This window comes from Sebastes fasciatus, chromosome 19, assembly GCF_043250625.1.
Source record: "Sebastes fasciatus isolate fSebFas1 chromosome 19, fSebFas1.pri, whole genome shotgun sequence".
In the NCBI taxonomy this organism is placed as follows: domain Eukaryota; kingdom Metazoa; phylum Chordata; class Actinopteri; order Perciformes; family Sebastidae; genus Sebastes; species Sebastes fasciatus.
The window spans coordinates 25,579,039-25,595,896 of record NC_133813.1 but is presented as its reverse complement, the minus strand read 5'-3'; the positions used below and the strand labels follow the sequence as shown (position 1 = coordinate 25,595,896).

The 16,858-nt window shown below is 43.6% G+C and overlaps 1 protein-coding gene across 10 annotated transcripts in view; it reads left to right on the top strand.

Annotated features, from left to right (window-relative positions):
* The window catches only part of ctif (CBP80/20-dependent translation initiation factor), an 84,026-nt gene that overhangs the window by 54,628 nt on the left and 12,540 nt on the right, over window positions 1-16,858 (top strand). Inside the window, exons 9-13 of one of the 10 annotated variants that reach the window (XM_074617303.1) lie at window positions 3,652-3,732; window positions 8,325-8,377; window positions 8,426-8,982; window positions 9,808-10,107; window positions 14,922-15,077. In XM_074617303.1, the coding sequence (XP_074473404.1) occupies window positions 3,652-3,732; window positions 8,325-8,377; window positions 8,426-8,982; window positions 9,808-10,107; window positions 14,922-15,077 (1,147 nt within the window). Of the gene's footprint in view, window positions 1-3,651; window positions 3,733-8,324; window positions 8,396-8,422; window positions 8,983-9,807; window positions 10,108-14,921; window positions 15,078-16,858 lie in introns of all 10 variants that reach the window. The other 9 variants (XM_074617302.1, XM_074617301.1, XM_074617300.1 and 6 more) reach the window with 9 other exon arrangements.

Sequence of the window (16,858 nt, the reverse complement as noted above, 5' to 3'; positions counted from 1 at the left end):
TATGTGTAATTCATGGTGCGAAACAAAAATGATTTGTCTCTCGCCGTTGACTACCGTACGTATTTTTTCCCGGAAAGGGGCGAGACTTCGCCTCTCTATATCATTGGGCTAAAGATGTATATTAGTTTCTGCTCTTTAGTGGTGAACTTAGACTTTTGGACTGAATGTATTTTTCCTGTAAACCTGCTTCAGTGGTGAGTGGACGTCCCACCAGGCTATCATGTGAATCCAGCATTAGCATTGTGTTAGCATTCATCTCTTTCTGTGGTTTTATATTTTGGGGTCACATACTTACACAGGGAAAGGCTATTAACCTCAAGCCAAATCTATTTTGCACTGCAGAGATGGAGAAAGCAGGAATGAGGGTGGGGATGTAAAGCATCAAAGGAGAGATGAGGTGGAGGATAAGAAGACTGGACAGACATGAAAAGGGAAATCAGGACAACTCTATAAGCAGACTTTTATAAAGAGAAGTGAAGCTATGCCCGTTCTCACAATGCAGATGTCAGCAGCTGGCTAAATGATTCATCAAAGAGATTTCTGCCTAATAGGATCTCTGCGGGAAGCTTGGATTTTTTTTTTTAACAATACGCAGCACTTAGAAAGAGAGACAGGGGGTACAAAGTAATATAATACAATATACACAATATAAGAAAAACACCTTTTAGGGGAAAAAAGATTAAGATTTAGTCTTAGCAGGCCAATCGCCTGTGGGATAAATTATTTCTTATTATGTTCTTTGTAGCCAGAGGCGTCTTGTAGCACCTACCAGAGTCGATCTTTAGAGACAGACCTTCTGGGCTTTAAGAAATGTTTTTTTCATATGTGGAAAGGTTAGTAATGTAAGGTAGAAAAGTTCAGAAGGCTTTTATACACATTTACAAGGACTCAGGAAACATATGAATGTGATGTGAAAGGCTCGTCAGGACTAGCCAGACGACCCTGCTCCGGCAGCCGCAGGGTATGAAAGGTATAATAAAAATGTAGAAACGGGTTATTGCTGTAGTTGAAGAATTTCCAGTTGACACAGAAAATAGCCTCCGTACTGAAGCTTAGCATGTTTGCTCATCAAATACATTAATTTGTCGATCAAACATGCTAATCCTCTTACGGCGATATTGTCTCGAGTTCAGGTTCCCGTGGCGATGAATATTCATTGTATTTGTAATATTCAACACAGACAATGTTATATTTGTGTCGTACTGTATGTGATGTGTCAACGCAGCTGGGTGAAGAAAACAAAAAAAGCAACCGTTGATGAAATACGGAGATAAATATTGATCATTTGAGCACAATGTGCAAAGCGCGAGGGTTGTGTTGAATAAAGCAGAAGAAAAAGAGAGGCTGTGAGATTGAGTAAAGGAAAAGTGTAGGCTGGCTGCGGCAGGGAGGAAAAGAAAGGGGAGGTAGTTGCATGTGTTTCTACTTTAGTATGCACGTCAAGCAGGGCTGAAATTAGTTGTGATTTACTGGAATGTGCTGCTTACCGCTCTCTCTGCTGCAAAACAGAAAAAAGCGGGATAAAGAAGAAGCTAATATGCTCCTTCGTCTTTCCTTTCAGCTCTTTTTAGACAAAGATCTGTTCGTTAGTGAAGAGCTTTTACACATCTAGACTTTAATTTGTCGGTCTCGCTAGGTTGAGCATCCAATTTCCACACATTGTTATAAAGTGAAAAGCTGAACTTAAAGGGGACACATCATGAAACATACATTTCACTTCCAACCCACAAACTGTGAAATAAGACAAACCAGTCAGTTTTTTTCTGAGCTGCCTACATCAGAAAACAACAAGCCGTTCAGATTTAGCTCCCCTTCCTATGTCACATGGAGGCTCATTAGAATATATGGCGCCCCATCTGAGTATCTCCACCGTAGGCTGTATATATATATAGATGGGCGACGCGTCTCCACTTCCTCCCACTGTACAAAAGTGAATCCAAAATATCCTGGATCTGGGAGCTGCCATCTTGAGATTTTGACATTATTTGGAGCCGGAGTCTGTGCAGTAGTGATCCACGGTGGAGCTGCTGTATCGAGGTCCCGCCAAGCCCCCAGGAAGTGCGCCGGTCGTCGATCCCGGCCGCTGTTCAGACTCACACAAACTACACGGAAGCAACCTCTTGGTTGTATCTAGTGAAGCCCGTCTGTTAAACAGTGTTGGCCGCGGTCGGAGGATGCGGGGGAGACCGTAGCTTTGGTCTCCAGGGCCGGAGTCTCTGCTGTACTCTGCTCCCCTGCTTGCCTTCACTCACACACCGCGCTCGTTCTCGCTCGCTCTCTCGCTCCACTTCACGTGCATGCGCGCACACTCCACACTGCAGAAGAGTTAGTCGCTCTGAGAATATCTAGTGAATGTACAGTGGACGTTTGTGCAGAAATAACTGCTGCAGCTCCTCCAGACCAACAGAGGTTTCCCGTGTCTTGTGAAGTGACGGGGCTCCGCAGAGAGAAACTTTATCGTCTCCCCCGTTCCCTCCGGCCGCGGTCGGGAGGCTGAGGCAGGAAAAGCCAACACTAGGATCAGCATTGATTCATGGAGAGACCTTCGTCTGGTCAGCTAACATTACTGCCAAGCAGCTGAAATATAGAGTGATATTGTGGTTTTAGCTGACGTGTGTCGCCTCACTGTTTTGAGGGATGCTCGTTCATGTCTATGTAGAGCGAGCACAAGCGCGAGCAACAGGACGCTGACTTTCGTTGCCTTAACGACCAAAGGTGTCGCTGTTAAAAAGCAATTTCTGATTCTTATAATCAGTCCCTTTTAAATGTGTAAATATATAAATGTGTGTGTGTGTGTGTGTCCCTAAAATCAATTAATAATCATGATAAATAATCGTGATCTCAATATTCATTTTGGCCATAAATGCTTAGCCCTATGTGGCACTAAACGTCTCCACATTGAGTACCAATTCCAATCTGCTTTATGATCAATTGTGTGTTCGTACATTTATGCTTTCGAGTAAAAAGTACCCAGCAGGTCGGCTTGTTTTTCTCTACACCTACTACGAACCGCCTGCTTTTCTGCCTCTGGCCACGATGACTCAGAGTTATTGACCGCAATCTCCAATTTATGCATACATGTATGCACTCACATTCAGTATGTTCCTGAGATTTTGAATCTTAAAACTTGTTATGATGCAAATGTTCAGTCAGGCAGCCGAAACCCCCGTCTCCCCACAGTCCATTAAACCAGTGTGTTGTGGCCCGCATGAAGCTTTGGCCGAGTTATTGACCGACTGGCCTGCAGGCTTCTCTTCCCCCCCGGGCCAATCAATTTGCTAGTCTGGGTCAACCAATGGTCCAATGGGTCCACGAGTTCTCCATCCACAGCAACAGCTACGATCGATCATCAGTATCCTCCCTCCTCCCGTGATCATATCTGCCAATTCATTTCACCTTTTTAGTTACCTATTCCTGTAGTTCTGTGCATGTTGTTTTAATGACATAGTTATCAACCTGTAGTTTTTTTTTTTTTTTTGCTTGTTTCCCTCTTTGCTTCCTTGCTTTTTTTCCCTCCTCTCTTATCTTCTATAATCTTCTCCTTCATGCTATCTACAAAAACGTCCCCGCCGTTTTCTACAAATTGTTCTGCCACTTTACTCCACTTTTCATCCTTCCACTCGCCTGCACTGTGGCCTCTCCTGCTTTTAGAGCGGTTGATCAGTTCACCCGAGACCAGTTAACCATACTTCTGCCTACTGGCCCTGGGGGGAAGCGGCAAGTCTCAGCCAGGTTAGTGACAACGTGAAGCCAGATCCTGACTCGAAAATGGGACCTTGATACCTTTTTCCAACATTTGACAGTGATTTGATTTATTCAACTCGACAAAGCGTCAGCATCTAAAGGTCATCTGATGAGACTAATGTAAGGTTTTATTCATTAAATACTTGAATAGCTGAAAATAAGAAGTAGGTGGGATGAAAATAGAGGAATTTAATAACCTAGCCAGGCAACATCAAACACTTATTTAAATCTCATTAATACCGTAATGTTACCAGACTCATCACCGCAACCAAAAAAAAAAAAAAAAAGAAGATGGTTGATCACACCAGAGACGACCGGTTTAACAAGAAATTGCCAGATGAAATTTCATCAGTGGCCCCATCATTTATCCTTAATGCAAACATCTCCCCGGACGGCCGATCCGAGCAACACTCAAGCTACTGCAGAGCTCGCAGTCATTAAATGTGATTAACATTTTATTACTGTCTCACTTCTCACCTCTCCGCATCACCAGTAGATCAAGAGAAGGGCTTATTAGAGCTGAGCCTAAACTAACAGCTAGTGTAAAGATCAAATTGATCTTTGTGTGTGTGTGTGTGTGTGTGTGTGTGTGTGTGTGTGTGTGTGTGTGTGTGTGTGTGTGTGTGTGTGTGTGTGTGTGTGTGTGTGTGTGTGTGTGTGTGTGTGTGTGTGTGTGTGTTTCAGAGAGACTCCCGATTGTCTCTGAGAAAGTCTACGGCTTTGCAAAAGATTATAAAATCTCACCCTCTGCAGTCATTAAATGATATCTCACGATTTCTGTCAGTCAAAGTTAAGCTATTATGCTTTATTTTATGATTAGGTGCAACATTGGTTAAAAAAAAAAAAGTCAACTTTAATAAGCAGCTTTGTAGTAATTAAAAGTTTTCTGTTGAAAAAGCAGAGATTGAAGGATGCCTGACAAGAGGGTGTTGCCTGATCATTGTGTGCTATTATTGAAGAGCTTAGTTTTTGTGTGTCGTGCTGATGAACATACGACTAAGAAAGGCGCCGAGGAGATTTGCATAGAGTCGGAGGCAGGCTGTTGGGTGGAGGAGAGTATCGGAAGATGAACTGTCTGCAAACCTCCCTGAGAGAGTGGAGCAGAGGGGCCAGGCGAGACATAAACCAAATGAACCACACACACACAAAAAAGACTATAAATACACTTGGACACATTAATTTCCTCTGTGCTTCTGCCAGCACACACACATATTCATATTAGGGCTCTCAATTGATTCAAATATTTAATCGCAAATTAATTGCACATTTTTCATCTGTTCAAAATGTACCTTAAAGGGAGATTTGTCAAGTATTTAATTCTCTTATCAACATGGGAGTGGGTAAATATGCTTGCTTTATGCAAATGTAGGTATATATTTATTATTGGAAATCAATTATCAACAAAAAACAATGACAAATATTGTCCAGAAACCCTCACAGGTGCCCGGCAAACTGCAGCCCAACAGGCAACAACAGCTGTCTTGGTCATGGTCAAGTCAGCTGTGTGCTGACTTGACCATGACTTGCCCCAAAACTGTATGGGATTATCATAAAGTGGGCATGTCTGTAAAGGGGAGACTCGTGGATACCCATAGAACCCATTTACATTCACATATCTGGAGGTCAGAGGTCAAGGGACCCCTTTGAAAATGGTCATGCCAGTTTTTTCCTCGCCAAAATTTAGCGTTTTTTTTGTTTAAGCGTAAGTTTGGAGCGTTATTTAACCTCATGCGAGACAAGCTAGTATGACCTGGTTGGCACCAATGGATTCCTTAGGTTTTCCAGTTTCATATGATGCCAGTATCGATTCTAGCTTTAAAACTGGGCCCGCTACAACCTAGAAATCACAAGCTGTGTTAAAGAAATTAGTGGCATTAACGCGTTAACTTTGACAGACCCAGTTCATATATACATACAGATGAAAAAACAACTGGGGCTTCAACTGGCGACTATTTTCATTACCAACTTATCCGCCGATTATTTTCTCAATGAATCTATTAATCATCTAGTCTATGAAATGTTCAAATATTGTGAAAACAAACGCTCATCGCAAATTCTCATCGCCCCGACGTCTTCAAATGTCTTCTTTTGCACGGCCAACTTTCCAAATGCTTATTTAGTTTTCCCCCTAACCAATCGGTAATGAGCGTCATGTTTAAATGCTGCGGGGCGACGGAGTTGCTCTTTCCTACCTGAAGTGTTGCCGCTAGCATAAACCACACGTGTTGCACAGTGCTCACACAGTCGCCGTTTTATCCACCACTTTTTTTCCGTCATTTTCATGGTAACACTAAACCCGTAATGCTCAAATACAGCAGAGCCAAACGATGCTGGTGGATCCTCTAACTGGACTTTATCGTGTACACTCGCCATTTCCTTAACTGACTGACAGTCGCACTCACCACTTCATCCGTGAGGGGGCTGGGTCAAGCTTCATCAACACATGCGCAGTAAAATCTGGTCTGCACTCGCTGAAATTGAGCCAATAGCAACACACGACCACAGCTTCAGTTACACTGCGCATGTGTTAAACCCCGTACCTCAAGACCCATGTCCACCCCATGTTCCAGCCTCCTCCAATACGCCTTGATTTCTAGTGTGACACTAAACAGGAGCCTAACTCTACATGAAACAAATACACAATCGGCCTCGTAACTTATTTCAAATGAATCGAACGATTCAAACACGACCCGAACCGTGACTTCCCTAGCAGACATATACACTATAAGCTGCTACTCGCTTAGTTCTTTTCATCAGGCTTCAAACTCAAACTTTGTTGAGCAGAGCCCTTTTCCCTTTTCTTTTTAATTCCAGCAAAGGTCAGTTCACTTGAATTTTGCGGGCAAAATAAAATCCATCATCTCTGCCATGTATCAGTCTTTCTGCTGAAATGGATTTGACTTTTGAGTGAGTGTGAAAGTGACACATAGTTCTCTCTCTCACAAGGTTCATGTGCTTTTGTAATACAGTCTCAAAAATGTCTGGCTCGCCGAGCAACAAATTAAAAAGTAAGGAAAGGCTTTTGTGAGGAAGGATGGAGCCCACACCGCACTCTTAGCATTGATGAACTTATACAACATTTAGGAAAGTTGCCTTTCTTTGCTCATCAATCACTTCACCTCCACAAGGCTTAAACAGCCTGCTGCATGTCACAGAGCTTTTGTGCACCTTCATTAAAGCTCCGGTACGTTCGCTATAACTTCACTAATGACCTTGTCACTGAGTTCGTATGCAAGCAGAACAAACTTTTATTATTTTCAGAACTCAAAAGTATTGTGTGTGTAGACACACCTATTTCTAATATGATTATTTATGCTATATGCCGTGCTAATATGATGATTTTATTGCTTAATATTTTACTAAATAGTCAAATTACATTTTCCATTACTCTCGATCTCTGTGATGCGCAGTACGTGTGACTGGTTGTGTGTGTGTGTGTGTGTGTGTGTTCATACTGTGTTTATAGTCGTGTTTCCGCTGCGTGGTACGGCTCTGCTCGACTCAACTCACTTTTGGTACCAGGTCCATTTCTATCGCCGTGTTTCCACTGCAGATAGTGCCCCCCCCCCCTCACTATAGGCGAGATTTTCAACTGATCGCCATACTTAAGTCACGATACGGTCTTATTGCGATTTTAAACATTTTATTGTGATGAGGTATATAGAGATGTACTACCTTTTTAAACTGCAAATTATGCAGTTTGTCAACATCTGTTTTATGTAATAAGATACCTGTACAGTTTTCACTCTGTTCATCTCAGAGGTTTCATTCACATATCTTGTGGTGAGAGGTCAACGGACCCCTTCTCCACAAAATTTAGTTGGGTTATTTGGCGTTCTTCCCGATAAGCTAACATGACATGGTTGGTACCAATGAATTCCTTAGGTTCTAGTTTCATATGATACCAGTAACTTCACTCTAGCTGTAAGACTGAAAAACAGAATAGCGACTGGGCCAGATTGTTAAGAGGTTAATAGTTAATATATTAAAAGATCGATCCTTGACGTCCGTGTATCAACACAATATTGCCACGCAAAATATTGCGATACGATGCTGTATCGATATTTTTTTTCCCCACCCCCTATTCATTTGCCTGCGCAATTTCATGGTGTAAAAAAAAAAAAGCACTAATAGAATTGAGTGTATCTGAGCAAAGGTGTGCTAGTTCACAGACTGAGGCAGATAATAGGTTGCCTCCTCGGTGCCAGGGTGACTAATCCCCTGGACCATATGTCAGCGGCTTGTCCAGCCCAGAGCCAGTACAGCTAAAAGGACAGAGCTATGCAGGACAGGAAAACATAGACACACGGTGCGTCCACATGTAAGCAGCCAGCGGGCTTTTGAATTTTGAGTTACTTAAAGGTTGTATGATGATAGGGTACTGTTTGTGTCTGGTTGTGAGGTGTCATAGCATTTACAGAAGGTTAGTCACTGTGACTATATAAGTGAAACAAGTGTAAGTATGAGGGGGGGACGGAGGGGCAGGGAGGAGGTTGTAGACCATCATGGTGCCAGTTTAAGGTACAAGCCAGCTGTTGCTGCATCACAGTGAAGCTAACTGAAACCTGCTCTCATTCCAGGAGACAGCAGCGGCCTCCGGGAGGAGGAGGTGGAGGAGGAGGAGGAGGAGGAGGTGGAGGTGGAGGTGGAGGTGGAGGTGGAGGAGGTGGAGGTGGAGGAGGAAAGAACCAACCTCAGCTGATACAGCAACAGTCACCACAGCACCAGAGGGATCAAACCCAACATCAATCTCCAAACCAACAGCAGCAGAATTTAACAGAACTGGGAGATAACAGGAACAGTAGTGTTGGTGGTCGGCCACCTCGCCAGTATCAAGGCGGACATGGGCAGCAGCGCCAAGGAGGGGCCCCGCATCACGGATACAGCCAGAACCGGCGTTGGCACCACAATCAGAAAGGTCAGGGGCACGGACAGACGAACGCTTTAGGCGATAAAGGAGTACCCCCGAGAACAACCAAAGACAGAGAGACGGAGAATGTAAAACCGGGCGACGAGCAGATCAGACCACCTCACGACTACAACAGCAGCAGGAGTCCCAATGAGTCACCCAGACCTGAGTCAACACCCAATACCAATGCTTTCCCACATCTGACAGTTGGAAAGGAATCTCCCAACCTAGCAGGAAGTGGGAAGGCAAGCGAGGGCCAGTCGGAGCAGCCCAAAGTCAGCCTGCTGCAGTCGTCAAAGGAGAGGCTGAGGAGGAGACTAAAGGACAAGGTACCGAAAAGCTGCTTAGTGCCTGTCACTCAGTATTAAGGCAATCAGGACTAATGTGTATGTGTACACACACGTTACCATTTAGTCTTATAATTACTTTCATTATGTTCACGCACACGCACTGCCATTAATACACAGACACATTCTTTCACTGCCTCGCTTTAGTCATTCATCGACTGAGTTATTTAGCAGATTGACACACCCTGTCTGGCAGGGAGGTGAGCACATGTTCTCAGGTGAAGAGGGTGACGAAACTAAAGCGGCATTAGCTTAACCCTTTTTGATGTTTTCCACCGTGTGCACTAGACTGGCCAGTCAGCCAACTCTGTTGCTGCTCCTCAGCTTCCTCTTCTTCCTCTAACTTGTCACCAACAGGGGTGGTTTGATTTGACAGCAAGGAACTCCCCAGCAGGCAGCGAGGCAGGAATTAATAAACAGCGACGTCAATGAATCAATGAATCAATGAATCAATGAGTCTCTGAGCCAGCTTTTTGCTTGATTAGCGTGTACTGAACTCCAGCTAATGATATAGTTACTTTGCAACTTCTTTAAGTAAATAAATAAATGATTGTTAATCTTTGTATGTAAACTATTAATTCAAATCAATAGTGTTTTTGATAATCGATACAATAATACAAAACAGTGCAATACTCGTTATTTTCTTACACACAATAATCAACAGTGTTAAACAACATGCAGTTTAAAGTTAGCGTACAACCAAATCACTGAATAAAGCCACCTAGCTTGAGGTCAAACCTACATCATGTTGAAACTGAATATCATCACCTACCTACCACTCATGTCCTTTTCCATCTCCCGCCTCAGGAAGAGGCGCGTGTGGAGGCGTCAGGCTCCGGATCGCAGAGCATGGACCGGCTGGTGGACCTTCTCAACAGCATGAGGAGCAACAGCAGCGGGGTGGAGCAGCAGCTGGCCTCCTTCATGGAGGAGGCGCAGTGCTCGGCGCGCTCCGAGGAGACCCTGGCTCAGGTGGTCAGCACCATCTACTCCAAGGCCGTGTCGGACAGGAGCTTCGCCGCCACGGCCGCCAAGCTCTGCGACAAGATGGCGCTGTTCATGGTGGAGGGGACCAAGTTCAGATCGCTGCTCCTCAACATGTTGCAGGTGAGAGCGCTGAGAGGGAGTCGGTTAGTTACAGGTGCTGCTTCAAGCTTTCCAAACTCATTCATTTCATGGACCTGCCTTGTTTTGTTTTTTTTAAATGTACACCCCTAACTTCCCATTTAGTTAAAGTTAGTTGATGGAGTTTCCAGCAGGTGCTGAACCAGCGTAGTTACCTCTCACAAAGATAGTTTCAGAAAGCTGTACAGGAAATATTAGAGCCTGGACAGTATCAGTTCATCAAAGATGTATCAGTAGCGTCTAGTGTGGTATTTGTCAGCCAGTAAGTAACAAGAAATTGGTGTACAGAAATGCACAAAGTACACTCAGTTGCCGGTTCATTAGGTACACCTAGGTAAAATGGAGTCTAAAGGCCTTTACATACCAGGGGCGTTTTTTTGTGCGTTTAATTCCCACATGAATAGATTTTTTCAAACTGTTGTTTCAGTCATGAATACTTCCACACAGAACGCGAATATTGCGCAGCGGAAAAGCGACAATTTTGATCGACAAAGGTTGATTTTTCGGAACTTTCGCACCGTGAATAAAGGCATCAACCAATCACGTGTGTAACTGACATATTCAAAATGTACACTATAGTGTTACAACAACACGGAGGCTCCGTAGTCCGAACCAAGACGGCCAAAACTTTCAACCTTCACGAAGGCAGCGCAGACAGACGTTCTTATTTTTCACAATAAAAGCCCTGGACTGCGTAGCCTAACTGTTTACCAGAGGAAAATTCTTTCAGCGGCATTTTGCTAAAAAGAAACTCAATAAAATAGCTTACAGTAGTTTAGGCTATACGGCAGTTTACCTCAGACAGACTACCAGATGGTTCTCTGGGTCTCTCTCTGGGGGCTCTCCTGGTAGTTAGTCCAACTAATCCAGGGGTCAGCAACCTTTACTATCAAAAGAGCCTTTTTAGACAAAAAAACAAACAAAAAATCTGTCTGGAGCCACAAAACATTTGAGCATTGTGATGAAGGTAACACAGTTTATAGTCTAAGTATATAGAATATAAGTCTAATGCAGTGAGGGCCCGGAGCAAATGGACGACAGAGTATTAGGGCCACATAGATGGAAAAAACATCTGAGATTTACAGAATAAAGTCGTAATATTAAGAGAAAAAAAGTTGTAATATTACGAGAATAAAGTCATAACTTTACGAGAAAAAAAAGAAAATAACACATAACTATTTTATAATATTATGACTTTATTCTCATAATATTATGACTTTTTTCTCGTTATATTATGACTTTATTCTCTAAATCTCAGATTCATTTTTTTCCCTCAATGTGGCCCTAATACTCCGTCGTACCGTCGTTCCATAGACCTACAACAATGATAAATAAAAATGTAAATGTAAACAAAAAACAGTTATTCATTTCCATTTTTAGAAATCCACAGGGAGCCTCTGGAGAGGGGTTAAAGAGCCGCATGTGGCTCCGGAGCCGCAGGTTGCAGACCCCTGAACTAATCCATTCAAATCTGTTATTCCTACCTTTCTACTTTTACTTGAGTAAAGGATCTGTGTACTTCTCCCACTACTGCTTTGTTGCTGTAGGACACTGGTTACTGATCGTGCAGTACGCTGCTATCTTGATAATGAGCTGACAGAGCAGCTACAGTGCATCATGGTTAAAAAATGAGTTGTGATATGACCGTCTCCACTCCCGTCTGCGCAGCACCGCTGTTTTGAATTTCATTGGATCTTGTCAGCTTGTTAGTTGTCTTCTGTAAATACTTTTATGCACTTATATATTTCAATATACGTCACATTCTGATTCCCAGAAACATTTTTTGGGAATTCAAAGCTCCATTACAGGCTTGATGTGGGATCTTTGGGACTAGAAGTATACTAGTCTGCAAAAGTTGATTTACAGTGAAGTCACAATTAGTCCTGTCAATCTACAGTAAAAAAAATCAGTTTATATATTAAATCGTTTAAAGTCGAGCAAAAATGTCAAACATGCTTCTAGTTCCAGCTTTACCTGCTTTTCACTGTTTTTATATAATCAAACATTAAATATCTGTTAGGCTGTTAGTCACACAAAACAATCAATTTAAAAGACGTCAACCGTGGGCTCCGGGAGGTTGAGTTGCATTTTCCACATTTTATAGACTAACTTTTCTATTGATAAAACTTAATCATCAGATAAAGCCATAATGACCCTGAAGAGTTTTTCTACCTTTTGGATAAAACTACCTTTCATTATTTCACTAAAGTCTATTGCTTTACTTTTTAAATTCCTGTATAGCTTCCACACAAATATCCCAAGAAATTACTGTAAGCCAGATTTTTCAAAATGCCCTTATAAAGATCCTTGGGAGCTACCAGCTCTTTTTTCCTCATCTTTAGTAGATGTTTTTTTGGCAAACCGGTATTTTTTTATACAGTATGTTTTAAGAACTGGGTGTGTGATGCTGTAAATGTCAGTGGGCAAAGTAGCTAATCTAAACACCCAGGGGAGAGAGACCTGCCTCCCCCCCCACCACCACTACCTAACTGCACAGTTCCAGTCTTGCACCCATGATGAAAACATCCTCTCAGCCGTTATATATTTCACTGCCTCTCTCCCCCTCCTCGTCCCTCATGAGCTCTCTATTACGCCGCTCCCCCGTCTTATCGCCTCCCCTCACCCAGAACGACACGGGCCAGTGCCTCGTTACTTCTCCCTGCACACACTCTCTCTCTTTCTAACCATGCTTCACCCCTACCTCCATCCTGAGAGTCCAATAAACCTCCCCAGAGCACCAGACATTCTGAAAGACCTCCCGTTTCCTTCTCCTGCAGATGTTCTTTTCGACTGCACTCCTACACTTTTCCTTTTCCTCCTCCCCTTCTGTTTTTGTTTTCCCATTAAGACACCTCTTTCTTTAGATGTTGACTTTTTTTATCCCTGACCCAGCAGTAGTGAATCCTACTTTTTAATCCCTCTCTACGCTTTTTATTCATTCCCCCTTTTTTCACAGCTGTGTGGTCACCTCCTCTTCTTTTACTTCTCACTTTAATTCCCACTTCCCAGCCGGCACGGACCCCCTCCTCGTCTTTGACATTTTGGCTTTTTGCTTTAAAACGTTTTAAATGTCATAAGTGGGCTCATGAAGGCCGTCATTAATGCTGTTGCTCCCAGACCCCTGGATCTCAATATGGGGGCAATTAGTCTGTGTGTAAAACAGAGAGGCCTCAGGGTTTGTTGTTGCTGCCGTTAAACGAAGTCAGACTGCTAATGCCGTTGGCAACCCTCCTCATCATCTTTTCTTAAAGGGACTGTTTTGTAAGAATCAGAAATTGCTTGTTAACGGCGACACCTGTGGCTGTTAAGTCAACGAAGTCAGCGTCCTGTTGCTCGCGCTTGTGCTCGCTCTACATAGACATGAACGAGCATCGGTCAACACAGTGAGGTTACACACGTCGGTTAAAACCACAATATCACTCTATATTTCAGCTGCTTGGCAGTAATGTTAGCTGACCAGACGAAGGTCTCTCCATGAATCAATGCTGATCTTAGTGTTGGCTTTTCCTGCCTCAGCCTCCCGACCGCGGCCGGAGGGAACAGGGGAGACACCGGAGTTTTGGTCGGAGACGATAACGTTTCTCTCTGCGGAGCTCCGTCACTTCACAAGACACGGGAAACCTCTGTTGGTCTGGAGGAGCTGCAGCATTTATTTCTGCACAAACGTCCACTGTACATTCACTAGATATTCTCAGAGCTAAACTAACTCTTCTGCAGTGTGTAGTGTGCATGCACGTGAGAGCGGAGCGAAAGAGTGCGGTGTGTGAGTGAAGGCAGGCAGGCAGAGGAGCAGAGTACAGCAAAGACTCCGGTCCTGGAGACCAAAGCTATGGTCTCCCCCGCGTCCTCCGACCGCGGCCAACACTGTTTAACAGACGGGCTTCACTAGATACAACCAAGAGGTTTTGATGCTTCCGTGTAGTTTGTGTTGGAGTCTTGTCTGAACAGCGTAGCCACACACAAGCGCGCATGGGACACCGACCCACAATGTAACATACATACATGTAAGAAGTTACAAACAGTCCCTTTAAATATGCTCGTCTTTTCCGTCGCTTCAGTCATCTTTTTCCGTATGCTTTGCTATATGTGTGATTCCTGCCCTTTTGCTGGCTTGTTGTGCAAGTGTTTGAATACTACGGCGATGTCCTTGGAGGTGTGTGAGTGGTGTGTGTAGTTGTTTTTCACAGTGAGGTTTTTCTTTTTGTTGTTGGATCCGTTCAAGGCCGCACATTCTGTTTATGTACAAGCGGGCCTTCAGTGTTATTGTCTGTCGAGTACGTGAGAATATAAGCCGCTTGTGTTTCTAGTGCACTTCAGTAACAGGCAGAGTTCCTCTGACTGTTAATAAAGTTTCAGTTTAACCTGCCGTATAACATCTTTACAAGTGCGCATTACGCATTAACCCATATTAACCCCAACACTTTTACAGCACTGACACAGTTCACTACTCTTCACTTTCAAACCAAATTAACATATTCTCCTCCACTTCTGACAGATAAAAGAAATTCATGAATTTGTTTAATGTGCTTTTCAACTGCTTTTTGGCTTCAAGTACTCTAAGCTGCAAGGTTAATGTGTGCCACCTACAAAAACTCCAATCGGTGCGATAGCAGAGATGTTAATGGTGATTACCACCACCGCTGATGAATTTGTGAAACACTTAAATATCCACCAACCTACCTACCTACCGCCTACTTAGAGCTTGTATTACACATTTACAAAAGCTGGATGGACTGTGGTGTTTGAGTGTGTTTTCCAAACTTAATATGCATCTGTGTTTTTCTGTCTCCCCACAGAGGGACTTCGCCTGTCGAGAGGAGCTCCAGCAGTCAGATGTGGAGAGGTGGTTGGGTTTCATCACCTTCTTGTGTGAGGTGTTTGGTACCATGAGGAGCAGCTCCGCAGAGCCATTCAGGGTGCTGGTGTGTCCCATCTACACCTGCTTACGAGAGGTCTGTACACATTTTTTATCAATAAGTATTAGGGGTTGGAAAAAAAGCGATTCACCTATCTACCTCCATTTTTATTTTTTTAATGCCAGAATTGATATATTTGCGTCTATGGAAGGAAGTCCATAAGAAGGAAGTTACCGCTTTTATTGTTGTAGTCTGAGTAACAAGATGTCATATCCGTTCCGTATCCGCCAAACCAAGACAGACCACAGTTGGCCGCAACAAGGAAGTACAACGACCGGCACCCTCACATGTTAAATCCAACGTGGTAAACACTACACATCCAGTAAAGGATGGAAACACTTTGTGTTTCACAAAGCTGCATGCTAACTCTGTCACGGACAGGAAACGTTATCATATCACAGTAACGTGCGGTTGAGCCCACCGTCGCTCTCATCTCCGTGGTCATATCGGCTGACGTTACAACTGTAGAGCACCCATATACAGACATTTATGTTCTCTGCATTCAAACGGCCCCGATGGAGCTGACCATGGATGGATAAAGAGAACGGAGCTGACGGGAGCCCTAGAGACGGACTTGGTGAAGTTAGAGGAAGTGACTATGTCCAGTTTTCAAAATAAGGTGTTAACAAAGGGAACTGTATATATAAAATACATATATGGAAATAAGATCGATTTGATTATATTCACCAGAAGTATAAAACATTACACGTCCCTTATAAATTTAAAAAGAAAATACCATTAATTTGTGAGGAAAATGTCTTTATTCTTTGATTTTTGGGTTGCTGGAAAAACTGTAAAGAATAATTCCTGACGATGACTGATATATTTGACTTCAGGACGTCTCTGCTGAAAATCAATAATTTTTACTGTATTGAGATATTTTTCAGATTAAAAGTCCCTAGAAGTGTATGATTCAACTTTTTCCCATGGTGTAGTGCTAAAAAAAGTTAACAAAAATTGCAATAAATCACAATATCGTATCGCAATACTTATTGAATCAGCACCAAAGTATCGAATCGGGAGATAGGTGTATCGTCCCGGCCCTGATAAGTATGACAATTACCAATTGATCAACCCCATCCATGTGTTCCCGTAAGAGGGAAGCTGTGTCTGTACATCTTGTCCGTTCAGATCGATCCGTGCGCTGAGTTTCCTGTTTTTGACCAGACCTAGTCTAGACTCGAGTCACCACAGCAGGGTTTGGTTAGTGTTGTAAACAGTCTGGACACCATCAGTTCCAGGAAAATGTGTGACCCCAGGTTCAGTTCTCATCAGCCGGTCATGCTCTGTTACGCACACTCCCTTTGGTCACCATGGAAACCATGTAGGGTAGCCACAGCAGACGCGCCGTGATACAGAAGTGGTTAACGGCCGATGGAATATTGAAAGGGGAAGTGAGGGGAAAGCGGAGGAGACTGTGGTCGGGTTGACAGTTACTGCAGAGGAAGTCTAGTGATGCAACGACAGGTAGAAGAGAAGAAGGGAAATATGACAGAATCTGGGAGTGGAAATCATTTTTAATGTTTGGTCTGAGAGGTAGTGAAGAAATAATGGCAGGTTTGAGGCACGTGCCCGGTAGTTTCACCACCCACGTCCACACCTCTACCGGTCTGGCACTCAACACACACACCCCGCGCCTCGCTAACAAACACAACAATCAACACAAAACTAATGCCATCCACGCCCTGTCTGAGCGTATGCCCAGGGCATTATCTCAGCTTGTTAGAGGGCTCCGCAACATGACCGAGGGTGTGGACGCACAATGTAACACACCTCCGTATTCCTGCGACGGCGGTGTCACATTTAGCCTGACGGTG